Source organism: Oncorhynchus tshawytscha, linkage group LG05, assembly GCF_018296145.1.
Source record: "Oncorhynchus tshawytscha isolate Ot180627B linkage group LG05, Otsh_v2.0, whole genome shotgun sequence".
In the NCBI taxonomy this organism is placed as follows: Eukaryota; Metazoa; Chordata; class Actinopteri; order Salmoniformes; family Salmonidae; genus Oncorhynchus; species Oncorhynchus tshawytscha.
In genome coordinates, this window is record NC_056433.1 from 53,495,924 (window position 1) to 53,523,869 (window position 27,946).

Here is a 27,946-nt window from a genome sequence, read left to right on the forward strand (position 1 = left end):
CAACCGGTGTCACTCATTCAGACGACAAAAACATTTTACCGGTTTTCCCCGAGTCGGATTCAGAGGTTGAGCCTTCCCTGGTCTATCCTCCACCCGTTACAGGGTCTGAGATGCCGAAGCCTCCCACCATTAGCTCTGACAAATTGAAAACCCAAGTCATTGGTGACTCCATTACCCACAATAGACTTAAAAAGAACAATCCAGCGATCATACACTGTTTACCAGGGGGCAGGGTTACCGACGTTAAGGCTAATCTGAAGATGGTGCTGGCTAAGGTTAAAACTGGCGAGTGTAGAGAGTATAGGGATATTGTTATCCATGTTGGCACCAAAGATGTTAGGATGAAACAGTCAGAGGTCACCAAGTGCAAAGCAGCTAGAAAAGCAGCTAGAAAGATGTGTCGGCATCGAGTAATTGTCTCTGGACCCCTCCCAGTTAGGGGGAGTGATGAGCTCTACAGCAGAGTCTCACAACTCAATCAAATCAAATTTCATTGGTCACATACACATGGTTAACAGATGTTAATGCGAGTGCAGTGAAATGCTTGTGCTTCTAGTTCCAACCATGCAGTAATATCTAACAAGTAATCTAACAATTACCTTCAAGTGTAAGGAATTTTTATTATTAAAGTGGCTAGAGAATTGAGTCAGTATGTTGGCAGCAGCCACTCAATGTTAGTGATGGCTGTTTAACAGTTTGATGGCCTTGAGATCGAGACTGAAAAACAGCTTCTGTCCCAACTTTGATGCACCTGTACTGACCTCACCTTCTGGATGATAGCGGGGTGAACAGGCAGTGGCTCGGGAGGTTGTTGTCCTTGATTATCTTTTTGGCCTTTCTGTGACATTGGGTGCTGTAGGTGTGCTGGAGGGCAGGTAGTTTTCCCCTAGTGATGATGCATGCAGACCTCACTACCCTCTGGAGAGGCTTACGGTTGTGGGTGGAACAGTTGCCGTACCAGGCGGGGATACAGCCTGACAGGATACTCTCGATTGTGCATCTGTAAAAGTTTGTGAGTGTTTTCAGTGACCAGAAATATTTCTTCAGCCTCCTGAGGATGAAGAAGCGCTTTTGCACCTTCTTCACCACGCTGTCTGTGTGAGTGGACCATTTCAGTTTGTACGTGATGAGTACGCCGAGGAACTTAAAACTTTCCACCTTCTCCACTACTGTCCCGTCGATGTGGATAGGGGGGTGCACCCTCTGCTGTTTCCTGAAGTCCACAATCATCTCCTTTGTTTTGATGACGTTGAGTGTGAGATTTTCCTGACACCACACTCCGAGGGCCCTCACCTCCTCCCTGTAGGCTGTCTCGTTGTTGTTGGTAATCAAGCCTACCACTATAGTGTCGTTTGCAAACTTGATGATTTGAGTTGGAGGCGTGCATGGCCACGCAGTCATGGGTGAACAGGGAGTACAGGAGAGGGCTGAGAACGCACCCTTGTGGGGCCCCAGTGTTGAGGATCAGCAGGGTGGAGATGTTTTCTCAGAAATGCTAGTTCTGGGTCACAAGAAACAAAGGGATCTTCTGTTGGATCGGACAATTCATCTTGATGGTTGTACAGTCGTATCAAATAAAACTTAAGTACCTCAGTGTTACTCTGGACCCTGATCTCTCTTTTGACGAATATATCAAGACTGTTTCAAGGACAGCTACGTAACATTGCAAAAATCTGAAACTTTCCAAAAATGGATGCAGAAAAATGAATCCATGCTTTTGTCACTTCTAGATTAGAAAACTGCAATGCTCTACTTTCTGGCTACCCGGATAAAGCACAAAATAAACTTCAGTTCGCGCGAAACACGGCTGCTACAATCTTGACTAGAACCCAAAAATGTGCTGATATTACTCCAGTGCTAGCCTCTTTACACTAGCTTCCTTTTAAGGCTAGGGCTGATTTCAAGGTTTTACTGCTAACCAACAAAGCATTACATGGGCTTGCGCTTACCCATCTTTCCGATTTATTCCTGCCGTACATACCTACACGTACGCTACGGTCACAAGACGCAGGCCTCCTTATTGTCCATAGAAGTGCTAAGCAAACAGCTGGAAGCAGGGCTTTCTCCTATAAAGCTCATTTTTTATGGAATGGTCTGCCTATCCATGCGAGAGACGCAGACTTGGTCTCGACCTTTAACTTGAGTGTAGGGGGCAGTATTTTCATGTTTGGATGAAAAACGTACCCAAATGAAACGGCCTATTTCTCAGGCCCAGAATCTAGAATATGCATATAATTGTCAGATTAGGATAGAAAACACTCTAAAGTTTCCAAAACTGTCAATATTGTCTGTGAGTACAACAGAACTGATATTGCAGGCAAAAACCTGAGGAAAATCCAACCAGGAAGTGCTATTTTTCCTGAAAGCTATCTGTTCCAATGCATGCTTTCCCTCCATTTAAAGGGATATCAACCAGATTCCTTTTCCTATGGCTTCTACATGGTGTGAAAAGTCTTTAGACATAGTTTCAGGCTTTTATTCTGAAAAATTTGCGAGAAAGATCGCATCCTGTCAGTGGATGGCTGCCAGCAGCGTTTAGCATGCACCAACAGAGTGGAGCAGACATTTTCTCTCTCTCTCCTATTGAAGAAGCTACGGTTGAAATATTATCGATTATATATTGTAAAAACAATCTGAGGATTGATTATAAAAAGCGTTTGACATGTTTCTACTAACTTTACAGATACTATTTGGAATTTTCGTCTGCCCCGTCGTGACCACTCGAGCCTGTGGATTTCTGAACATACCTCCATTTGGTTGGTGCGTTATTTTGGATATAGAAATCTTCTTTATGGAACAAAAGGAACATTTATTGTGTAACTGGGAGTCTCGTGAGTGCAAACATCCAAAGATCATCAAAGGTAAGCGATTCATTTTATTGCTTTTCTGACTTTCGTGACCAATCTACTTTGCTGCTAGCTGTTTGTAATGTTTTGTCTGTTGAGAGAGATGTCCTTACATAAACGCTTGGCATGCTTTCGCCGAAAAGCATGAAATTTTGAAATTTGACACGCCAGGTGGATTAACAACAAGCTACGCTGTGTTTTGCTATATTGCACTTGTGATTTCATGAAAATTAAATATTTTTAGTGATTTAATTTGAATTTGGCACTCTGCAATTACAGCGGATGTTGACGAAAATGATCCCGCTAACGGGATGGGTGCGTCAAGAAGTTAAGTCTTTATTGAAGACTCATCTCTTCAGTAGGTCCTATGATTGAGTGTAGTCTGTCCCAGGGGTGTCAAGGTGAAAGGAAAGGCATTGGAGCGACGAACCACCATTTCTGTCTCTGCCTGGCCGGTTCCCCTCTCGCCACTGGGATTCTCTGCCTCTAACCCTATTACAGGGCTGAGTCACTGGCTTACTGGTGCTCTTCCATGCCGTCCCTAGGAGGGGTGCGTCACTTGAGTGGGTTGAGTCACTGACGTGATCTTTTGGCGCCCCCAAAATCTCTTTGGCGCCCCCCTCGTGTTCGTGCCATGGGGGAGATCTTCGTGGGCTATACTCAGCCTTGTCTCAGGGTAGGAAGTTGGTCGTTTGAAGATATCCCTCTAGTGGTGAGGGGGCTGTTCTTTGGCAAATTGGGTGGGGTTTTATCCTGCCTGGTTGGCCCTGTCCGGGGGTATCGTTAGATGGGGCCACAGTGTCTCCCGACCCCTCCTGCCTCCAGTATTTATGCGTCAGGGGGCTAGGATCAGTCAGTAATATCTGGAGAATTTCTCCTGTCTTATCCGGTGTCCTGTGTGAATTTAAGTATTCTCTCCCACTCTCCCCGGACCTGATCCCTAGGACCATGCCTCAGGGCTACGTGGCCTGATGACTCCTGCCTGTCCCCAGTCAACCTGGTAGTGCTGCTGATCTAGTTTCAACTGTTCTGCCTGCAGCTATGGAACCCTGATCTGTTCACCGGACGTGCTACCTTGTCCTGGACCTGCTGTTTTCAACTCTCTCTGTCTACCGCAGCTGCTGTCTCCAACTCTGAATGACCAGTTATGAAAAGCCAACTGACATTTACTCCTGAGGTGCTGACCTGTTGCACCCTCCACAACCACTGTGATTATTATTATTTGACCCTGCTGGTCATCTATGAACGTTTGAACATCTTGGCCATGTACTGTTAGAAATCTCCACCAGGCACAGCCAGAAGAAGACTGGCCACCCCTCAGAGCCTGGTTCCTCTCTAGGTTTCTTCCTATAAGTTCCTACCTTTCTAGGGAGTTTTTCCCAGCCACCGTGCTTCTACATCTGCATTGGTTGATGTTTGGGGTTTTAGGCCGGGTTTTTGTATAGCACTTTGTGACATCAGATGATGTAAAAAGGGCTTTATAAATAAATGTGATTGATTCAAATTTGATTGTACAACAATGCATTCAACTGAAATGTGTCTTCCTCATTTATATACACACACATGTTGAGCGTGAAAAACACAGTAGCTTTGCAGTTATTGACACAAACCGGATTTCCGAAGCCTGGTACCTACTAACATACCCTGTTCAAAGGCACGTAAATATTTTGTCTTGCCCATTCACCCTCTGAATGGCACACATACACAATCCATGTCTCAATTGTCTCAAGGCTTAAAAATCCTTATTTGACCGGTCTCCTCCCTTTCATCTACACTGATTTAAGTGGATTTAAAAAGTAACATCAATAAGGGGCCATAGCGTTCACCTGGTCAGTCTATGAACTTGGAAAGAGCAGGTGTTCTTAATGTTTTGTACACTCAGTGTAGTTCACAGTGGCCCCATGGTGACTTAATCAAATTGAAAGCACCTCTGATGTCATTATGCATGGCTTTATTAAAGCTGATTGACAATGGCAGCATAACAAACAGAATATTTGCATTGACACTTGGTTCTTTCAGACGCATTGGAAATATCAGGCAGTCCACAGACAGATGGTCACAGAGAAAGTCAGTGTCATGTTTATTCAAATGATATCATCCAGAGACTCCACACCTGCCATAAATGAACTGCTCAATTCAGGAGACAGCAATGTGCAAACAGCCAGTGGGAAACAGATGGTAGTGTATGGAGCAACAACTGAAGCTTAAAAGGGAGGAAGGAAACTAAAGCCTGATTAATTTAAAGCAGACCCTTGGATAACCGATTTTGTGAACAAAACAAGAGACAAAACTGAAGTGTATTATTTGGCTAAGTCAACCTACATTTCTGATTTAAACTGTTGATATATGTGACTACTTCAGAGCACTGTAGGAAAAGGAAGAGTCAGCCTAGGTTGTGGCATTTGATGTGTAACACCTTGATGTAACCCAGAGACAGAGGGCCCTGCTGGGCTTACGTGTTACCACTGCCCTCTAGTGGAGTAAGACAGAACACTGTGACAAAGGGATGGAAGGGTGTAAGATTTATCATCAGCCTCTGATAATGAGAGCCTTCCTTTGCCCTCTACACCTTTCTGCAAGACAGTGATTAAATAACATGACCTTAATTACCTTCTACAGGAAATCCTGCTTAAACACCCAGCAGCCCCTCGTCAGGCTAACACAATTAGCAGCTGCCACACTGCTACCACTCCAGTTCAATTCTCTAGGCATTCACAGAATCAAATGTAATCCTCCCTTTTTATTACATTTTAGTCACTGAGCAGATGTTCTTATCCAGAGCGACTTTCAGGAGCAATTAGGGTTAAGTGCCTGACTCAAGGGTACAGACTATTTTTCACCTAGTCGGCTCAGGGATTCGAACCAGCGACCTTTCAGTTAACACGCTTAACGCTAGGATACCTGCCTCTATGTCACCTCGACTTCTTTGCATGTGTTGGGTATCGTTTAAAATACTTGGATGGGAATGACACATTGGATTGGCTTTTAAATTCCCTCTACTGTTTAATACTGTTAACCTTTCTGGTTATAACCTTTTTCGGCAAGACGGATCTTCCAAAGGTGGGGGAGTGGCAATCTTTACCATGGATCACCTTCAGCGCTCGGTTGTCTCCAACAAGTCTGTCCCCAAACAATTTGATTTGCTGGTTTTAAGCATTACACTTTCAAATACCTCTTTGTTTACTGTTGCTGGGTGTTATCGTCCTCCATCATCACCGGCCTGTACCCTACCTGCCCTAAACTCTCTCCTGGCCCCTTACACTAAGTCTGAATTTGTCCTGCTTGGTGACCTAAACTGGGACATGCTTAAACCACCTGACCAAGTCCTAAAGCAATGGGACTCCCTAAATTACCAATCCCACAAGGTATGACTCCAAACACCCAGAAAAGGCTACTCTCCTCGATGTTATCCTCACAAATAATCCTGATTAGGTATCAGTCTGGTGTTTTCTGTAGTGACCTTAGTGATCACCGTTTTAGAGCCTGTGTTCGTAATGGCTGCTCAGTGAAACAACCTGTTCTGATTTGTCATAGACGCTTGGTAAAAAACTTTAATGAGCAAGCCTTCCTTCATGAACTGGCCTCTGTAAAATGGTATAGAATCAGTTTGAGCCCCTCTGTCAAATGCTTGGACCTTCTTTTTTGATATTTGAAGTGGTATTGTTAAAAAACACACCGTAAAGAAAATGACAATTAAAAAACAGGTTCAGCCCCTGGTTCGACCCTGATCTTGCAGAGTTACTCCACCTCAAGAATTGCATTTGGTGAAAGGCTCGGCACACGCATACTCAGGTTGACTGGCTATCGTTCAGGCAAATGAGAAAAAAGTGCACTCAGGCTATCCGGAAGGCCAAAGTTAGTTACTTTAAGGAGCAGTTCCCTCTCTCTGGATCGAACTCCAAGAAGTTCTGGAAAAACGGTTAAAGACCTGGAGAATAAACCCTCCTCCTCCTCACAGCTGCCAATGTCCCTTAATGTTGATGATGTGGTTGTTACTGACAAGAAGCACATGGCTGAGCTCTTTAATCACCACTTCATTAAGTCAGGATTCCTATTTGACTCAGCCATGCCTCCTTGCCCATCCAACATTTCCTTATCTCCCACCCCTTCTAATTCTAATTTCCTTGATGCTTCTCCCTATCTTTTCCCTGCACCGCTATAAAGTTTCTCCGGGAGTCCGAGGTACTAAAGGAACTCCTTAAACATGACCCCAAAAAAACATCTGGGTCAGATGGTTTAGACCCTTTCTTCTTTAAGGTTGCTGCTCCCATCATCGCCAAGCCTGTCTCTCCTTTCTGGGGAGGTTCCTATTGCTTGGAAAGCAGCCACAGTTCATCCTTTATTTAAAGGGGGAGATCAAACTGATCCTAACTATTATAGGCCTATTTCTATTTTGCCCTGTTTATCAAAAGTGTTGGAAAAACTTGTCAATAGTCAACTGTGACTGGCTTTCTTGAGGTCTACAGTATTCTCTCGGATATGCAATCTGGTTTTCGCTCAGGTTATGGATGTGTCACTGCAACCTTAAAGGTCCTCAATGATGTCACCATTGACCTTGATTCTAAGCAATATTGTGCTGCTATTTTATTGACTTGGCCAAAGCTTTGGATACGGAAGAACATTCCATTCTTGTGGGCCGGCTAAGGAATATAGGTGTCTCTGAGGGGTCTTTGGGCTGGTTTGCTAACTACCTCTCTCAAAGAATGCAGTGTATAAAGTGAGAAAATCTGCTGTCTCAGCCACTGCCTGTCACCAAGGGAGTACCCAAAGGCTCAATCCTAGGCCCCACACTATTCTCAATTTACATCAACAACATAGCTCAGGCAATAGGAAGCTCTCTCATCCATTTATATGCAGATGATACAGTCTTATACTCAGCTGGCCCCTCAGATTTTGTGTTAAATGCATGACCTGATGGGCTCCCTGAACTCTTCTGGACATGATTTGAGTTGGAAAAACTTAGACAAACCTGGATTTTTCCCACAATGATTTATAAAGAGATTATACCCTCTACATCAAAATTCCAAAACTAAAAACCATTATTTTGGACAAAATTACCTTGAAGGATTATTACTACCAAAGACTATCCAGAAAAAAACTTCTGTCAAATCAAAACCTGCAGAAGAAACACAGAAGAAATCTGGAAATACCATCCAACCCAAAACTGAGTGAGTAATGTTCACACTGAAGCTACCTCTGAAGGCAAAAAGTAAAATAATAATCTCAAGGTAATTGTGTTATATAAAAGCTTATGTTAAGTTAATAAGGCTACTAAGCTACCGCGCTTCCTAGGATAGATGTCCCAGCTGAAACTTCAATTAGCACTGAGGTGTGAAATCATGTGAACCCAACAATGGCAGCAGAGCATCACAGCCTCCCCCACCCAAATGCAGAGACCTTTTCATCCCACTGCTCCATGGCTTAATCTCCTTGCATGGCACTGTGCTATAAGAGCACACTACCCCTCTGTCATGAGAAAGGGTATTGGCCCAGGGTGGAAACTCAGAACAGTAGACATTGAGGACCATGAAACTGAAACAACCTCTGTCAACATGTGCAAGTCTGGAACAGTGGTGGTGCGGTTTCAGCAGGACTTTAAGGGGATCAGAGCACAACAAGGGGCTCTCTTTTGGTGATGACTCCCCCATCCTGAGTCTGATCACAACTCCTCCAACTGCCCTGCACACAAGCAACCCCAAGACAATAGTAACCCCCCTGGAGAGAAAGATGGAGAAAGCTGGAGAGAAAGATGGTAGAGCTCAGCAAGCTAGTCTACACACACAATCCAGACAGCACAGAACAACAACCCCCCCCCCACGAAACAAACCACAACAAAGGCCAAGTCTTCTCATACTTTATTGATTTCAAAAAAAGCATTTGACTGAATTTGGCTTGAGAGTTTGCTATACAAATTGATTGAAAGTGGTGTTGGGGGGGGGAAATATACGACATTATAAAATCCATGTACACAAACAACAAGTGTGCGATTAAAATTTGGCAAAAAAACAAATTTCTTTCCACAGGGTCGAGATGTGAGACAGGGATGCAGTCTACCGTTTGCTGATGTTCTGGTGCTTCTGCACAGATTCTGTCAGACTGTGACAGTGAATCTCAATAAGACAAAAATAATGGTGTCCAAAGATGGTCCAGTTGCCAGGACCAGAAATACAAATTCCATCTAGACACCATTGCACTAGCGCAGACAAAAAAAAACGATACATATCTCGGCCTAAACATCAGCCCCACAGGTAACTTCCACAAAGCTGTAAATGATCTGAGATACAAGGCATTCAACATCCCAATTAGAAACTGGCTAAAAGTACTTGAATCTGTTACAGAACCCAATGCCTTTTGTGGTTGTGATGTCTGGGGTCCACTCACAACCAATAATTCACAAAATGGAACAAACACCAAATTGAGACTGCATGCAGAATTCAGCAAAACCATCCTCCATGTACAATGTAAAACACCAGATAATGCATGTAGAGCAGAATTAGGACGATACCCGCAAATTTAAAAAATCCAGAGAAAAGTCGTTAAATTCTACAACTATCTAAAAGGAAGTGATTCCCAAACATTCCATAACAAAGCAATCACATACAGAGCAGGGTTTTCGTTAGCCGGTAATTGCCGATAAATACACGCTGATAAACACAATTGTAGCGGGCCAAATTGTCACGGAGAGGCTGTCTATCATAGTGTCACCAGCAAAGCACCCGCACATCATCACACATCCTCCTCCATGCTTCACTGTGGGAACCACATATACAGAGATCATCTATTCCCCTACTCTGCATCTCACAAAGACACGGCGGTTGGAACCAAATATCTAAAATTTGGACTCATCAAACCAAAAGGACAGATATCCACCAGTCTAATGTCCATTGCGCATGTTTCTCTTCTTTTTGGTGTCCTTTAGGGGTGGTTTCTTTGCAGAAATTCGACCATAAAGGCCTGATTCACTCAGTCTCCTCTGACGTTCATCTCTTAAAGTAATGATGCTGTGGTTTCTCTTTGCTTATTTGAGCTGATCTTGTCATAATATGGACTTGGTCTTTTACCAAATAGGAGGGTATACAGAAGATAGCCCTAACTTGTCACACAGCTGATTGGCTCCAATGTATTAAGAAAATAAATTCCACAAATGAACTTTTAACAAGGCACACCTGTTAAAAGGTATAGGGGGCAGCATTTTCACTTTTGGATAAATAGCTTGCCCAATTTCAACTTCCTGCTACTCATGCCAAGAATATAAGATATGCATATTATTAGAAGACTTGGAAAGAAAACACTATGAAGTTTCTAAAACTGTTTGAATCATGTCTGTGAGTATAACAGAACTTATGTAACAGGCACAACCCCGAGGACTAACTGTTCAGATTTTCTTTTTCTCTGTCTGTTAATTGGGTTCTCATTGGGAAATGATATTTCTTAGGAACTTATTTTCAGTTCCTACCGCTTCCACTGGATGTCACCAGTCTTTGGAATTTGGTTGAGGTTATTCCATTGTGCAATGAAGAAGTATGGCCATCTAGGAACTGCGTAACACTGTTGAGAGTTGCGCAAGACTTGAAAAGTAGCTTGGTTTGTTGTCTTCCTGTATTGAACACAGATAGACCAGTCTTCAATTTGATCGATTATTAACGTTTAAAAATACCTAAAGTTGTATTTCAAAAGTAGTTTGAAATGTTTTGGCAAAGTTTACAGGCAACCTTTGAAATATTTTGAAGTGCTGTTGCGCAATTTGTAAGCTGTTTTTTTCTGGATCAAACGCGCCAAATAAAAATTGACATTTTGTATATATATGGACGGAATTAATCGAACAAAAGGACCAATTGTGATGTTTATGGGACATATTGGAGTGCCAACAAAAGAAGCTCGTCAAAGCTAAGGCATGTTTTATTTCTGCGTTTTGTGTTGCGCATGCAGGGTTGAAGTATGCTACCCTCTTTGTTTACTGTTGTGCTATCATCAGATAATAGCTTCTTATGCTTTCGCCGAAAAGCCTTTTTAAAATCTGACATGTTGGCTGGATTCACAACGAGTGTAGCTTTAATTTAGTATCTTACATGTGTGATTTAATGAAAGTGATTTTTATATAATTTTAATTGAATTTGACGCGCTGCTTTTTCCCGGGCTTTTGGCCAAGTGGGACGCAAGCGTCCCCTATACCATAAGAAGTTCATTGAAACGCATTCCAGGTTGACTACCTCATGAAGCTGGTTGAGAGAATGCCAAGAGTGTGCAAAGCTGTCATCAAGGCAAAGGGTGGCTACTTTGAAGAATCTCAAATAGAAAATATATTCGGATTTGTTTAACACTTTTTAGGTTAAAACATGATTCTATATGTGTTTATTTCATAGTTTTGATGTCTTCACTATTATTCTACAATGTAGAAAGTATTAAAATTAAGAAAAACTGGAATGAGTAGGTGTGTCCAAAGTTGAGACTGGTACTGTATATATTTTTGTATATTAAATGTCACACAGTGGACGACTAAGCCTATTGGCCTATGTATGCAATGCCCTGATGCATTTAGTGCTCAAATCTCTGACAGCTGAACCATGAGGTGGGCAATTATTGTTTTAGGAAACTCTGATACAGAGCAATGAATCTGAAGAACAGTCCCCTCAACAAGCTGGCCCATGACAACAAAGAGAGGTACAAATATAATTACGTGACACAATGGAAAGAATTAACCAAAAAACATACACAGAGAGTATACAATGGCAGAATACCTGACCACTGTGACAGACCCCAAATTAAGGAAAGCTTTGACTATGTACACTGAGTGAGTATAGCCTTGCTATTGAGAGGCTGCCGTACAGGTTATGTGCACACTGCCCACAAAATTAGGTGGAAACTGAGATACACTTCCTCACCTCCTGCCAAATGTATGCCCATATTAGAGACACATATTTCCCTCAGATTATACAGACCCACAAATAATTCAAAAACAAATGCAATTTTGATCAACTCTCCTATCTTTTAGGTGAAATACCACAGTGTGCCATCACAGCAGCAAGATTTGTGACCCGTTGCCACAAGAAAAGGGCAACCAGTGAAAAAAAACACCATTCAGAGGAAGCAAGCTGAAGATTTAGTTCTGTAGGAATGACATGTGCTTTAAAAGGATGCTAGTCGCTAGGCACAGCGCCACTGCGGACAATGGCAACCATATCTGAACAGGAGATACAGTACGGCCAGAGACAGGAAGAGAGAGGGGGAACTGGAGACGAACAGGGGAAGAAGAACAGAGTGTGCGAAAAATATGTACTGGCTGGGCTGAAGAGTTAGCAAGAGAGCACCACCGCAGAACAACAATGTCATTGGTATCACCTTACAGCGATCGATGGACCAACCAGCTGCCCCTCTCCACCCCTACTGCACTGCAACCTGCTTTGTCATTGGGCCACACTGCATAGGGTGACATCCTCAGGGGGAACAGTAGTAGGGAGGGATAGCTGGAGACAAGTTCTGCAGTCCAACACAACTAGAAAGAAAATCTGATAGAAAAACCTGTGTTATTATGAATATTAACACCTTCATACCAGCCAGTTTGTGCAGAGAGAAAAATAAAAACATTGAATCAATTAGCCAAACGTTCTAGTCAGCAAATTGACAACGACAAATTGTTAGCAAAATCAAATTACTGACAGCAAGTTGTTAAGAAACCAAAAGCATACAGTATCAATCACAATCCATTTGGCGTGACTGAAATCCATCCGGCTCCTGTCTCTATATAGTCAGCCAGCAGATTGGCCTAGCCTACATCAGAGACACTCATTATGACAGATCTCGTACTGGGAGAGCTAGAGGTGAACAGTGTGCCGATGCGTTGTGTGTGCCTCCATGCTTAATGTCATGCCATGCAATCAATCTATGTCTGGAGGAAGCATACAGTCACTGACACCACCACTGGCCTAAACTCAATTAATAACACTCAATGGTGATTTCTCCCCCAGGCTAATGCTGCGGTGGTGACGAAACTTCGTCAGCTGGTGATTATCAAGCAAATAACTGTCGGTCTCACAGTAATTGACCGTTAATTAACATAAACACATTTAGCCACTGCTGGCTTCCACACAGCCTACAAGTCACTGATGCAGACCTTTGGAACATCTACATTTTAAATAGTCTAATAAATCCATGTAATATAGCCTACACCTTCGCAATAAATCCATTATTTATTTTAGACCGGTCTAACGAAGCATGGTATGAAGAAAATGTAGTCTATTTCAGAATAATAGAATGCTCTGAGTTGTCCTTGTATTAGGTACTGATCAGGCTATGCCAAATGGCTGTGGGCTACACTAGTTCATTTATCAGACAAGATTTGCTTAGAATTCAGTGTTATTATTTTATAGTATGAAGAATACAATTGAACAAAGCTGAATAAAATAGAAAGGACATTTTCTCCAAACGATTTGAGGGAGTGTACACACACGGCTAATCTGTGTTGAGTGGTTAACAAAGAAATAGGTATTCCTATATTCTTAACTTAGAGTTATTAATGTAACTTTATTTCTACATATGTTGGGCTATATGTTTTGAAGTTTAATACATTGTAAGGCTGCATGATGCGACTAATGAGTTGAAAAGAAGTTGCTTGAAAGGCATAAGCTGCTTCGTTGTTTTTGTGCAGACTGTACACACTACATCAGTCACTCATTCACAATTTGACAAGCACTTGATAATGGCTAGAATTTCACGGCAGTATCCCCTTTGTGTGGCCGTAATGAGCCCCCAAAAAATCTATGCCTTTTGCGACCAGTGAACTTTCTCTCCGAGTGCTGAGCGCTCTGAATCACCTGTCACTTATCACGTGATGGGGTCTTTCTCACAGGCTAGAAGTGAAGAGTCACATGGGGACGCAACTGCGCACGTCCTTATCCAATTCCGAGATGCATATTAACGATATTGGAAGAACTGTCCACATTACTTTTCATCAGCCAACAAGATGAGTAGGCCGAACGAACAGCAAACAGCACTAGTCTATGTCAATCTACTATCCCCGTAGTACAAAAGTCGACCTATTCTATTCTGTGCAAGAAATAAATATTCCAAACATAGTCTGGGACAGTTCTGGGATGCGCGAATGTTCCATTAGCGCGAAAACACCATTATCAAAAGTGACCGCAAATGCAATTATGCATGTAATGCTTTTATTATAAAGGTGCATTTTTATGGTGAAAATGATCTTCCCCAAACTTGAAACTCACGTGCTGCTTATGTATGCCAGTTAGGCTCTACCCCCCCTTGTAAATCAGATTAATGTGCTTAATTTTAAGAAGTTATTTGGCCATTATAGTTGTGATACATCTGGACGAGACAAATACTGTATCCCTTATTGACATCTGATACGCATCAATTATTTTCTCTGTAGGTACTCTGCTACAGTATTCACCACTTCCCAAGCTTCCGTTCAGTTGGCCAAGAGTCGAAACAATTGAAAACACAATATAGAAGAAGCATATTAAAATACACTATATGGTCAAAGGTATGTGAACACCTGCTCATTGAACATCTCATTCCAAAATCATGGGCATTAAAATGGAGTCGGCCCCCCTTTGGTGCTATAACAGCCTCCACTTTTCTAGGAAGGTTTACAACTAGATGTTGGAACATTGCTGCGGGGACTTGCTTCTTTTCAGCCACAAGAGCTTTAGTGAGGTCGGGCACTGATGTTGGGGGATTAGGCCTGGCTCGCAGTCAGCGTTGCAATTCATCCCAAAGGTGTTTGATGGGGTTGAGGTCAGGGCTCTGTGCAGGCCAGGCAAGTTCTTCTATACCGATCTCGACAAAGCTATTTCTGTATGGACCTTGCTTTGTGCACGGGGGCACTGTCCTGCTGAAATAGGAAAGGGCTGTCCCCAAACTGATGCCACAAAGTTGGAAGCAAAGAATCATCTAGAATGCTATTGTATGCTGTAGCATTAAGATTTCCCTTCACTGGAACTAAGGAGCCTAGCCGGAAACATGTAACAGCCTCAGACAATTATTCCTCCTCCACCAAACTTTACAGTTGACACTATGCATTCGGGCAGGTAGCACTCCCCTGGCATCCGCCAAACCCAGATTTGTCCGTCAGACTGTCAGATGGTGAAGCATGACTCATCACTCCAGAGAACGTGTTTCCACTTCTCCAGAACGTGTTTCCAATGGCGGCGAGCTTTACACCACTCCAGCCGATGCTTGGCATTGCGCATGGTGATCTTAGGCTTGTGTGCGGCTGCTATGCCATGGAAACCCATTTCATGAAGCTCCAGACGAAACAGGTCTTGTGCTGACGTTGCTTCCAGAGGCAGTTTGGAACTCGGTAGTGAGTGTTGCAACCGAGGACAGACGATTTTTACACACTACGTGTTTCAGCACTCGGAGGTTCCGTTCTGTGAACTTGTGTGGCCTACCACTTTTCAGGTGAGAATGTGTTGCTCCTAGACGTTTCTACTTCACAATAACAGCACTTGCAGTTGACCGGGGCAGCTTTAGGAGGGCAACATTTTTACAAACGGACTTGTTGTAAAGGTGGCATCCTATGATGGTGCCACGTTGAAAGTCACTGAGCTCTTCAGTAACGCCATTCTATTGCCAATGTTTGTCTATGGAGATTGAATGGCTGCGTGCTCAATTTTATACACCAGTCAGCAACAGGTGTTGTTGAAATAGACAAATTGACTAAGAAGAAGGGGTGTCCACATACTTCTGTATATATAGTGTATATCAGAAGGATAAATTGATAATGGATAAAGTAACATAGCACAGGATGTTACACATAGTAACCAGTCCACTTGAAAACAGTTTCCTCTAATGGGTTGATGTGGAGACCACAATAGGCCCTATAGTGATGGAGGAGAGCAGGAAAAGATGGATCACGGAGGCTGAACTACAACACTTCTCCTTGACCTGCCACCTCAGTTCCAGAAGAGACGCTTCGATGGCACCTCTCCACACACAGCTGGTCCACATGCTCAGCACTCCACAATGAGCCACAATGCCCCACTCAACAACATATTACAGGAACTATTATAGCAGCTTTCTTTAAAATAAAAGACCATGGTAAAGGCGTGGGGTAAAAAAATGGGCAGAAATATCAGATCTCATATTTAACTAGCTGCTCAATGTCTAATTTTCAGAATATTTCATCAGGCTTTTGTGAATCCCAGTATGTCTAGACATAATAATAATAATAAATGCATTTGGCATACGTTTTTAACCAAAGCAAATTAAAGTAATGCATGCATACATTTTTGTTGTTAACACTGTATAACAGAAGAGGCTAGAATAAAGAGGAACATGAACCGCAAAGCTAATAGGAGAGTCTGACATCATCTAGTGGCAAACTCAGGCAACGCATGCACTGGCCACCTAGAAATAATCATACAAGACCACAAATAATTATCTTACACATTATAATCCCACTTTCCAACAGAGTCTTGAAGGTCTAGGCATTTTATATATTTATATATATATATATATATATATATAAAATGTATAGCAAATACTATTATCTTTATCTAAGATCAAGAGGCTCAGAGTTACACTAATGAGTTAAGGCCTGTAAATGTCTGTGGGTTAGCCTACCTGTTGATGAGATGTGGGGAACAGTCAGGGTTTCGACCCATACACTCCAGAGCAGCACAGTAAGAGCCAAGGTTAGGCTTCAGACCAGCCTCTTCTATCAGAATGAACATACGGCCAATCTGGTTTAAAGAGCCCTGGAATACAACAAGGAGAGACACACTCAGGATGATCTTATATTCCACATGGGGAAGCCCTGCATAATTTCTACACAAGTCTGTAAAATACCACAGAGTTGCAGCTCTACATGCTATAGAAATAAAATACTGAGCTGCACTTACCTTCTTGGCCCAGACCCTCATCATGATGTTGTAGAGTCCTATGTTGAGCAGGTTGCGTCGGCTGACCATACGGTGGTGGCTGAGCAGAAAGCGGTGAGCTCTGTCGATGTCCCCACAGAACACACAGGCCTCCAGGTAGCACCGCACACTGCGCTGGACGTCGCCGTACACCCTGGCCTCGCTGTTATCCTGCACAAGCTCAGGTCTGGCTGACACAGCCCACTGGTTCAGCTTCCTCTCCAGCTCCTCCACCTCTGCCAGCTCCCGGGCCTTGGCCTCAGCCTTCCTCTCCATCTCCTCGGCCCTGTTCCTGGCCTCCGACAACTCAGGAGCCGGCTCCTTCGAGGCTTTACCCTTCCCTTTGGCTTTTCTAATAGGCACATTAGCAGCAGCAACCGGTGCAGCTGCCATAGTGTGCTTGTGCTTTGAAGCTGCCATGGTGTGCTCTTGGTTTTTCAGACTTTTACTCTTTTTAACAGTTGATGCAGTCTTTATTCCTGCTTTTGTCGATATGGTTTTATGTGAGGTACCTGGTAGCATCAGTTTGCCTTTGCTGCTTTTCACAGGTTTATCCTCTAGGCCTAGCTTCTGCTTCAGTTTCTTTGTTTTAGTCTTCTTCTCCTGGCTCAGTTTCTCCATCCAGCGGGATTTGGAGGCTGATGCATCTTTGCCCTCTCCTTTACCAGTCTGTCCCCCTCCCTTACTAATAGTCTGTCCCGCCTTGGGCACCTCAGGCCTCTCCCCAAACACATTCTTGGGACTGTTCCCTGAAGAATCCCCTATCCCTGCCTTGGAAGCTTTAACAAATTGCACCTTTTCATGTTGGACATCTACAATGACGTCAGATTGGAGTTGCTGGATCCTGGCTTCGAGCACTGCAAAGAGGAAGGGAAGAGAGAAAATAATGAAATAATCAACATAAGAATGAGGTATCTTATGCATGCTAAGAATAGCATGCAAAATGTAAAACCATTGACCATTTCCAAACCTAGTAAAGCAAGTAGGCCTACGCACCATCCAGCAGCTGAGATTGTTCCCATACTCGTTTTTTCCCATCTTCTTTCTTTGGGATCAGAGCTGAGAAATGTCTTCGTTGTGATGTCCATGGTGGCTCTGCAAGTAGTAGGTGTTGTGAGCTTTTCTTTGACAAAAACTGACACACTGAATGCACTGTGACTTTAGTTGTGTTTTTCAAAAACAATCCTGGGACATTCGCAGATTAGATGCCGTGTTGAGGTTTAGAAATAAAATTGAGCAAATATTGCATTGACGTTTTTGACAGGCAACGACCTGCAAGTTTATAAGATGGAGATCCTAATATAGTTACATAAGCTGTAAATACAGTCATTTAGCTCATCTCTGCGTTTACAAACGTGGTTTTAAAATCTCGACAGGATGAGCATGGGTATGTAATAGCTGGTCAACTACAGCCGGTAAATCAATTTATATATTATAATACTAATAGATAGTTATCGAGGGATACCAAATATTGCAAGGATATTATAACTAGTTATATATTATAACTAGACAGTGCTGTGCTGGAACTCTCTCGTGCACCCGTCCCCTTGGCTTGACATACAGTAAGTAACGTTAGCTAGATAGCAAGGGACAACACATACCTGAAATGTGCCTTTCAATGTTATTCCGGATTGTAAGGCAATGGTCAACATATGGCACGCGACGAACACTTATTTCCAACAGTATGCGACCACTCAGACACTTTGGAAAGGTACAGAGTCTCAAAAGTGACATGTTGACATAATAACCGCATTACTTTCCCCCACACTAGGCTGCCATTTTGAATTACACCAGCTAATCGAACACACTGGATCTGAGTACAGGCACGGATAGAAGAGCACCGATAAATCGAGCAGTGTTTGTTTTGCAAGAAGGTACACGTTTTTTTCTGCAATGGAGTGTAAAATATTTCCAATTAAACAAGGAATCATAAATATGCTATTTGTGAAATGTATGCGCAAAGTTGATTTTGTTTTACCTTTAGTCTCAGTGAATAATAACTTTTATGTTTGTTGAAAATGAAGTTTTATTGTATTATTCAGGAATATCTGATCAATTTCATGCTGTAATTACTTCGCCACCATGGCCTATTTATTTCCTTATCTTACCTCATTTGCACTCACTGTATATAGACTTTTTGTTTTCTTTTGTTCTACTGTATTATTGACTGTATGTTTTGTTTATTCCATGTGTAACTCTGTGTTGTTGTATGTGTCGAATTGTTACGCTTTATCATGGCCAGGTCGCAGTTGCAAATGAGAACTTGTTCTCAACTAGCCTACCTGGTTAAATAAAGGTTAAATAAAATAAATAAAATTATAGAAATGATGACCTCTGCTGAAAAAAATAAAGGACAATGAGTTTCAAACCTGTGTATGACCTATATCACCTATAGGTGGCAGCCTCACCATAAAATAAGTAGAACTAAGGTCAAACTAGGTGTAACACATAAGTGGTCTTGCAGTACAAATATGTGTTGGTTGGAATGAAAAATTGCCACATCACAACCTTTTGGAAGGCTTCCAAATACCACTGATGAACTTTTGAAACACATTTGAACTGCCAATCCACGTTGTCAATGTGTAATTACAATATAACACCATGTTTAAAAATAATCATATTAGTTCCGCTTGTAAATTGGTTCGGTTAACCCTACTGGTGCGATGCATACAGCCCCTCTGTTCACTACAATATCATACTCAGCATACCCTTTGAAACAAATGCACAGTGCTTCTGCAATACAATACAATGAGATTCACTTACACGCTGCATCAAAATGGAATATTCTTTCATTGGCCCTTTTCATTGTATCCTTAGTTGAAGTAATGCAGAAAATAAATTCTACATCATTCTACTAGCCTGCATGCCGTTTGACCTAACAAGTGTCAGATTCCTCTTGTCACCCGTAAAGCATTCCTAAAGACTTGTGCAGCCTTTTGTGTGAGGCGCTGGAAGTTAACATAAGTACTACTTGAGAGGCCAGGCTGGGAAATGAGGTCCAGGCAGTACATCTTTCTCAATGGAGGTGGTGGTTGGGATCACAGTCACAGCGGTTGGTGTCTGCTACTGAGATGTAGGTGAGGATCAGGAGGTGTTTCTTGTTACGGTTCACGAGTAGGGCCCCTCGACAGGCTCGTTTGATGTGGTTGGCCTCTGTCGGCGACTGGCTCTTTACGCTGGTGTGACAGTCATTGCCGGGTGAGTGACTGTCAATGCTTGGGCCAACAAAAGGCGAGAAGACAGCCATTCACGGCCCTGATAATAGCCAGGCCAGGACAAGGCTGCCATTCTCACACACTTTGATCATCTGGATTCTTTGCACACCTCTGTAGGCGCTCGCTATTTGTTTTACAGATGGACGCTGTTTTGAAAGTTCTCCTGGCCAGGGAAACTTGATGGAGATGCTTTGTGAAATGCTTGTGTTGGTAAATGTTTTTGGCATGTGTGTGTGTGTGTGTTCCTCTCAGATGGAACAAATGACATTCCTGTGGAAAAAAGTTTTTAGAGATGGCTGCTTTAGGCTGTCCAACTGACTTCCTAGAGGAGTCGTTCTTGGACATGTCAAATATTAGTCATAATGTTGAAATGGTCAAGAAAACATTTTTTGGAAATTATTGTGTGTGTACTGGACAGTATATGTATAATACACTCAGTGGCGTACTGCAGTTTCTGAGCAAGCTCCCCCACCCAAAAGTATATATATATTTTTTGTTTTGGTGGATTTTTTGGGTGGGAAACAGCTAACTTCAGACAATTCTACACATTTTACCATGGGGCAAAGAGAAAAAAAAACAGTTTTATAGCTAATTTCATGCTATTCTAAACAATTTGCAATGAGGCTGAGAGAATTTAGATATGAAAGCTTTTTTCCTGCTATTCTACACATTTTGCCATAAGGCTGTGATATAATTTTGCAGTTTTACCACCAATTTCCTGTAATTCTAAATGTTCTATCATGGTTTATGACGTGTTCATATGCTATCTGGGGAGAGGGCAGACCTCCAGGGTTCACCCAACCCAAACCCACATCCGCCTTGCAGGGAGTGCAGGGGTGTGTGGTACGCCAGTGAGTACAGTATATGCATAGCCATTTATAGGAAATGTGTTTTGTTGGTCACATTACGTAAGTATTCATTATTCATCTTCTCTTCCAAATATTGCCATAAATAACATTTTTAATTCCAACACTTTCTTTTGTTCGTTTACCAAACAGATTGAGCAAATATTTGAAGTACGAGTGTCAACAGTGGATTAATACTAACATCTTGACCATTCTGACTCACAACACTCTCACAGGGTTTCCCACACAAAGAGGCAAGGCACATTAAGATGGTTTGAATTAGTGAGTCATCTCGGAAAATATTGTAAAGATTTTTTATGCTGGTATTTACAAGTGCTACTTAGTGGAATAATGGCTGAGACTACAGAGGTGCATGTAACATTTTGCCTTTGTGATGCTTAGTTATTCCCATCACTGTACTTAATGCTAGACTCAAAGTACCCTTTTGGTTCTTGTCCAAAACCTCTGAGGGGTTTTAAAATGCTGAGCCAGCAGAGGTCATTACAGTAATTACGTCTACATACCGCTATCTCTGTGTCTCACCTTATCAGTGTTCTGATTATCTGCTTTGGTATCACTGATGTGCAAAATCACAGCTACTTAATCACACCTGTCATGTCTCTTTTTTTCTTCAAAAAGCCACAGTTTGTGCTATCGCCCTGAGATCTACTCCAGCCATCGTAGGAGGATGAGGATAGCTTCTGGGTCTCTCAGAACAGTTCAGTCCATCAGATAGGTGCCCCGTTTATTACCAGGCCAACAAAAATAGACAATAGTCACGAAGCAGGATATGCAAATGAGCCATGCTCTGACTAGGCCAGGGCACAGTGATGGTGGTGGTTTGGTCAGTTCCTGAATGAGGCCTGGATGTTTACTCAGTCACCCACAGTGTGTGGCACAGAGATATCAATAACACGTTCATTGGTCCAAACTGGCAGGAAGTCGACAAGTGAAGACAGATGAATTTGCATATTCACAGAGGTTATTTTGTTATAATAATTGATTGGCAGTATGTTACACAGTGCATTCGGAGAGTATTCATACCCCTTCACTTTTCCCACATTTTCTTACATTGCAGCCTTATTTTAAAATCTACACACAATACCCTATGCCCATGCTGGGAAATGGGGCGGCAGGTAGCGTAGTGGTTAGATCCAGTAACCGAAAGGTTGCTAGATCGAATCCCAAATGCATTAAAAATAAAAACAGATATACCTTTTTTGCTATGAGACTCGAAATTGAGCTCAGGTGCTTCCTGTTTCCATTGATCATCCTTGAGATGGTTCAACAACTGGAGTCCAGCTGTGGTAAATTAAACTGATTGGATATGATTTGGAAAGGCACACACCTGTCTACATAAGGTCCCATAGTTGACAGTGCATGTCTGAGCAAAAACCAAGCTATGTGGTTGAAGGAATTATCCATAGAGCTCCCAGACAGGATTGTGTCAAGGCACAGATCTGGGGAAGGCTACCAAAAACTTTTTTGCAGCATTGAAGGTCCCTAAGAACACAGTCGCCTCCATCATTCTTAAATGGAAGAAGTTTGGAACCACCAAGACCCTTCCTAGAGCTGTCCGCCTGGCCAAACTGAGCAATCGGGGGAGAAGGGCCTTGGTCAGGGAAGTGACCAAGAACCCGATGGTCCCTCTGTCAGAGCTCCAGACTTTCTCTGTGGAGGTGGGAGAACCTTCAAGGAGGTCAACCATCTCTGCAGCACTCCACCAATCAGGTTTTTAAGGTAGAGTGGCCAGAAGGAAGCAACTCCTCAGTTGCACATGACAGCCCACTTGGAGTTTACCAAAAGGCTTCCTAAAGGACTCTCAGACCAGGAGAAACAAGATTGTCTGGTCTGATGAAATCAAGATTGAACTCTTTGGTCTGAATTCCAAGCATCACGTCTGGAGGGAACCAGGCATCGCTCATCCCCTGGCCTATGCCATCCCTACGGTGAAGCATGGTGGTGGCAGCATCATGCTGTATTGATGTTTTTCAGCGGCAGGGACTGGGAGACTAGTCAGAATTGAGGGAAAGATGAATGGAGCAAAGTACAGACAAATCCTTGATGAAAACCTGCTCCAGAGCGCTCAGGACCTCAGACTGGGGGCGAAGGTTCACCTTCCAACAGGACAACGACCCTAAGCGCACAGCTAATACAACGCAGGAGTAGCTTCGGGACAAGTCTCTGAATGTCTTTGAGTGGTCCAGATAGAGCCCGAACTTGATCAAACATCTCTGGAGAGACCTGAAAATAGCTGTGCAGCAATGCTCTCCATCGAACCTGATAGAGCATGAGAGGATCTGCAGAGAAAAATGGGAGAAACTCCTCAAATACAGGTGTGCCAAGTTTGTAGCATTATACCCAAGAAGACTCAAGGCTGTAAAAGCTGCCAAAGGTGCTTCAACAAAGTATTGCGTAAAGGGTCGGAATGCTTACATAAATATGATATTTCAGTTTTTTTTATTTGATAAATTTGCAAACATTTCTAAAAACATGTTTTTGCTTTGTTATTATGGGGTATTGTGTGTAGATTGATGGGGGGGGGGACTATGTAATCCATTTTAGAATGTGGCTGTAACGTAACAGAATGTGGAAAAGTGAAGGGTTCTGAATACTACCAATGCACTGTATTTACACATTATGTCCCTTGCGAATTTACTAACTTTCCCACAGCTGTTACAAATAGATGTTAGCTAACACATTGTTACAGTAAATGTGAAGACATTTGTATACTCACAATAGAAATCTGCCTTTTAATATTTGGATAAGAGATAAAAGAGCAGAATTATTCTATCATAAGCTTAAAAAGTGAGAGGTCAGGGGTCAGCAACTGAAAGAATCTACAAGCCATCAGACTGCTGAACACTTGAACTGGACTGACCACCTGCTCTGATTCTCTGCACCTCACTCATGCACACACACCCACCCACCCACACAGACATCCACCCACACACACACACACACACACACACACACCATTTACATTATGTTCATAGTCTTATCTTTTATTATTTATTATTGTTGTTGCATCATCGAGAAGGAACCTGTAGGTAAGCATTTAGTTGGATGGTGTATAACATGTGTATCCCATACATACAACTACTGTAATAAAACTTGATCAGCAAGAGAAGTATAGAGGGAAAGACGGGGACAGAGAGTGAGTGAGATAAAGAGAGGAAGGGGAAGAGCGATTGAGCCTCAGAGGGAGCGAGAGGGAGAGAGAGTTAGAGTGAGGGAGAGGAAGGGAGAGAGAGAGTGAGAGAGAAAGAGAGAGAGAGATTAAGTCCAGAAACAGGGAGTGAGTCAGTGGAGTTAGCAAAAGAGAGAAAACAATTAATAATAGGAGCTATTACTGAGGGATCGTCAGTGCTAAGAGGGAGGTCGAGTTTCAAGCCTTTTTGAAGACTTTGATGGTACAAAACAGGCCTCATTACAGAGATATTATCTCCATTCATACACTTACAGAGCCGCTTGGATCCCTGCTGGGAAAGATTAGGTTCCTTCGCTTGTGAACATCCTCCTCTGGTGCCCGGGCTGCAGAGTTTTCTCAGCTCAGGGCGCACCCTGGCTGGGAGACGCGACGTGGGAGCCGACTGAAAGCCTTCTGCAGGAGAGAGGGGAGGGCTCAAACTCCCAACAAGCAAGCCCTTTCTCATTTGGAGAGAGAGCTGCGTCACACCAGAGGGCCCCCCACCGGCTACTGATCTCTGAGTTTAGCATATGCCTTGTATTTTAGGATAGGGAACCAATGGGCTTTGGGCCTTGTTTCTTAACGATCATCACATTGACTAAAAGTCTTGAATGGACTTGGAAGCTGTCATATAGGCCTACTGTATTTAATGTTATACTATAAGTGTCTATCTAACTTTAAGCATCAGCTGTCAGAGCAGCTTACCGATCACTGTACCTGTGAACAGCCCATCAGTAAATAGCACACCCAACTGCCTCATCCCATTTTGTTATTTTTTTGTTGTTGCTATTTTGCTCCCCAGTATCTCTACTTGCACATCATCTATCCCTCCAGTGTTAATGCTAAATTGTCATTATTTTGCCTCTGCGGCCTATTTATTGCCTTGCTTCCCTAATCTTACCACATTTGCACACACTGTACATATATTTTTCTATTGTTTTATTGACTGTATGTTTGTTTATCCCATGTGTAACTCTGTTGTTGTTTTTGTCGCACTGCTTTGCTTTATCTTGGCCAGGTCGCAGTTGTAAATGAGAACTTGTTCTCAACTGGCCTACCTGGTTAAAAAAAGGTGAAATAAATCAAAATAAATAATATAGTATGTTGTGTACTGGTTATTGAGAATATGGTGCACACCAAGATAAATATACTTGAATGTGTTTAAATATTCAAAATAATTGAACAACGCGACATTATTTGAAGCACCATATCCACACAACTCATTTTGGGTCATTCATATTCAACCTCTACAATAATATGTCTAACTTCAATAACTAAGGATACTGTATGGGTCTATAGTCAAGCCACAGACAGCAATGCATGAGCTTGTGTCTAGCTTTGCACTGACGTTTGGATCCAGGACACCACAAAGCAATCTACTGCCACATCTGACATTCGGATGAGGGCAGAACCTTTGTTCTTTGACCTCCGGGGAAGACTGACTTTTAAATAAGAAGTTATACAGTACATAGCATGATTGTATGATTTTAATTATGGCCAATTTTCAGAGAGGATGGGCAAATGGAGCTTCCTGGGGGGGTATGTGAAGGCCAGAGGGGCACCAGATTGGTGCAGGCCACATGAAAGAGTTCCCTCTCCATGAAGTGAAAATCGGTATGACCAAGCAGCTGGCATATGAATGAAGTGGAAATAGAAGAGGTATCATAGAAATCAGCTTAAAGAGTCATTCAACTCAAATAGAATCCCAAAGAAACACCCCAAAGAAAACCCCCTTGACCCAGTTATTTGAGCTATCTTTTTATAATGGTATGTAGACCTACACGCCCACAGCATGATGTAAAGTCTACCAGCCACACGTGAATGTAGATGTATACTCTTTATTGATTACAATTAGATTTGCATATTTTGTATTTAACTTCACACATTGTTGAGCAGGCATAAGTAAAGCCAGCTGTGATAGAAGGTCTTCAAGTACTTCAGAGGGCATTGAAGAATATTGTTTTCCATTACACCGCTGATAGAGAGAGCTGGAGCACCCTATAACAATTACACAGGCAAGCCTGCGAACACTCAGCTGTCCTGAGAACTATTTACATTTTTTTGAAGATTGGGAAACAGTTTTATACAATGCTAACATAAAACACATCCCCTATGTGTGCTGTGCTCTCCCAGCCCAGGCTCCTCCAGCCTGGCAACAGCACAGGCAGGCAGCGACAAACAGACAGTTATTCCGCTGGGCGGAAGACGGGGAAGAAAGGACAGTCTGTAGGAAAAAAAGGAAGAAACCTACTGGAAGTCAAGAGACACTGCAGTGTGGTTTAATTGGTGGGGGAAAATTGTGATTTTTTTACTAGAGCCTATGAAGATAAATAGAGAGAGAGGCTTTGATGAGGAGGTCCACTGTATCTAATGGCCAGAACAAGCAGGTAGACAGGAACGGCTGCCGGGGGCTGGGGGGAGAGAGAGAGAGGGCGGCTGGTTTCTGTCTCACTGGTCTTTTATGATGGGAGAGGGGGGAGATATAAGGACAGCCAACTCCTGGTAGCAGTTAACAAGCTAAAGAGTGTGAAGTGACTGTCGCCCTCTCTGTGCACGCACCCCTCAAACACACTTCCACCCCTGGACACCGTGGTCGCCCCGGGGCGGTACACATCATTGAAACCGGGAAGTAAGTGCCGCACTAACTGGATAGACACACTTTAAAACATGTGCTGTGGAGTGCTGCGGCTAGTCTCATAGTGAATGTTCCTAGCACCCTCGGCTGGCGGAAACAGATGATATTTAAATATTTCATTTTGTTTCACTTTGGTGTAAAAAAAACAACAACAAAAAAGAAGGGCAACACATAGCCTGCAGTGCAGTTACAGTCTCATCATCATTTCGTTATTAATGATTGCATATACCAGTGAACTTGAGCCACTCTTCAAATACCATCAGGAACAAACTTAAGGAGTGAGGACAGGACAGTATATGGACAGTTTTGACAAATATTTAATGTAATGCATTAGGGTGTCTTTCATTTCTCTGAAGCCAATGACTCAGTCCTGATTCACAGACAGAAAGACAGAATGGTGAAGTAGTAAAACACGTGTTCACCATTAACACCCTGGTCTTATGAATCAAAGGTGAACATCAGACACAGCCTCATAGAAACATTAACACAGGTGACCAGAAAGACTTCACTGGAACAGCTCTACCAACACTCCCCTCTGCCGTTGTTTCCGACATATTGATGCAAAACAGGGGCAAAAACTAAAGCCCTTTTTAATCTGTCCCATGTGTCTACAAACTGTCCAGTCTCAGGTGTCACAAAAGTCCACCTCCCATGTCACTTTACTGGAGTTATTTTCTTACTGATGATTTGACCTGGGAGAACTCCTCACCATCTTCAAGAGCTGGGACAACAAAGGTGTTTGACTTGACACTTTCCAGTTGACACTTTACATGAAGCAATAAAACCTACAGTTCGCAGGCTTAATGACACTAATGGCTGTCTAGGAACCATGATTAGGAGAACAATTCTACGTTAAGAAATTATAGAAGGGAGATGGTGCAAAGCCTCTCTCGTTTATTTTAAATAGTTATCAATGATTGTGGCCCCACCCCTCTCCTTTCAACCCCCCAGATGCAAGCCCTGCCCAGGATAAAATGCAGGACAAGCCCAAGCCTCCCATTCTACACAGGAGAAAGGACTGGCTGCACAGGGAGAGTGAGGACATTCATTTACTGCTTCGTTGCGTTATACAGGCAGACAGACCTGACTCACACTCACTGACTGCCTCTCTCGCTCGCTCACTCACGAGCTGCTGCCTCTGTCTCTCTCTCTCCCTCATACACACACTGTCTCTCAACCCTCTCCCTCCCTCTCACTCTGCCTCTCCTCACTCACATATACACAGACACACACTAACTCTGTCTCCCTCGTTATTTCACTCTCTCCTCTTTCTCTCTCTCTCTCTCTCTCGCTCTCGCGCACACACACACACACACACACACACACACACACACA

At 42.8% G+C, this 27,946-nt stretch overlaps 1 protein-coding gene across 1 annotated transcript in view; it reads right to left on the reverse strand.

The window, feature by feature from the left end:
* Window positions 1-18,539, reverse strand: part of LOC112250855 (DNA-directed RNA polymerase, mitochondrial) — a 94,611-nt gene extending 76,072 nt beyond the window's left edge. Inside the window, exons 1-4 of the mRNA XM_024421341.2 lie at window positions 18,328-18,539; window positions 17,723-17,821; window positions 16,709-17,583; window positions 16,431-16,564 (exon numbers count right to left, since the gene is read on the reverse strand). Of these exons, the coding sequence (XP_024277109.1) occupies window positions 16,431-16,564; window positions 16,709-17,583; window positions 17,723-17,821; window positions 18,328-18,460 (1,241 nt within the window). The 5' untranslated portion in view covers window positions 18,461-18,539. The remainder of the gene's footprint in view (window positions 1-16,430; window positions 16,565-16,708; window positions 17,584-17,722; window positions 17,822-18,327) is intronic.
* Window positions 18,540-27,946: the final 9,407 nt, after the last annotated feature.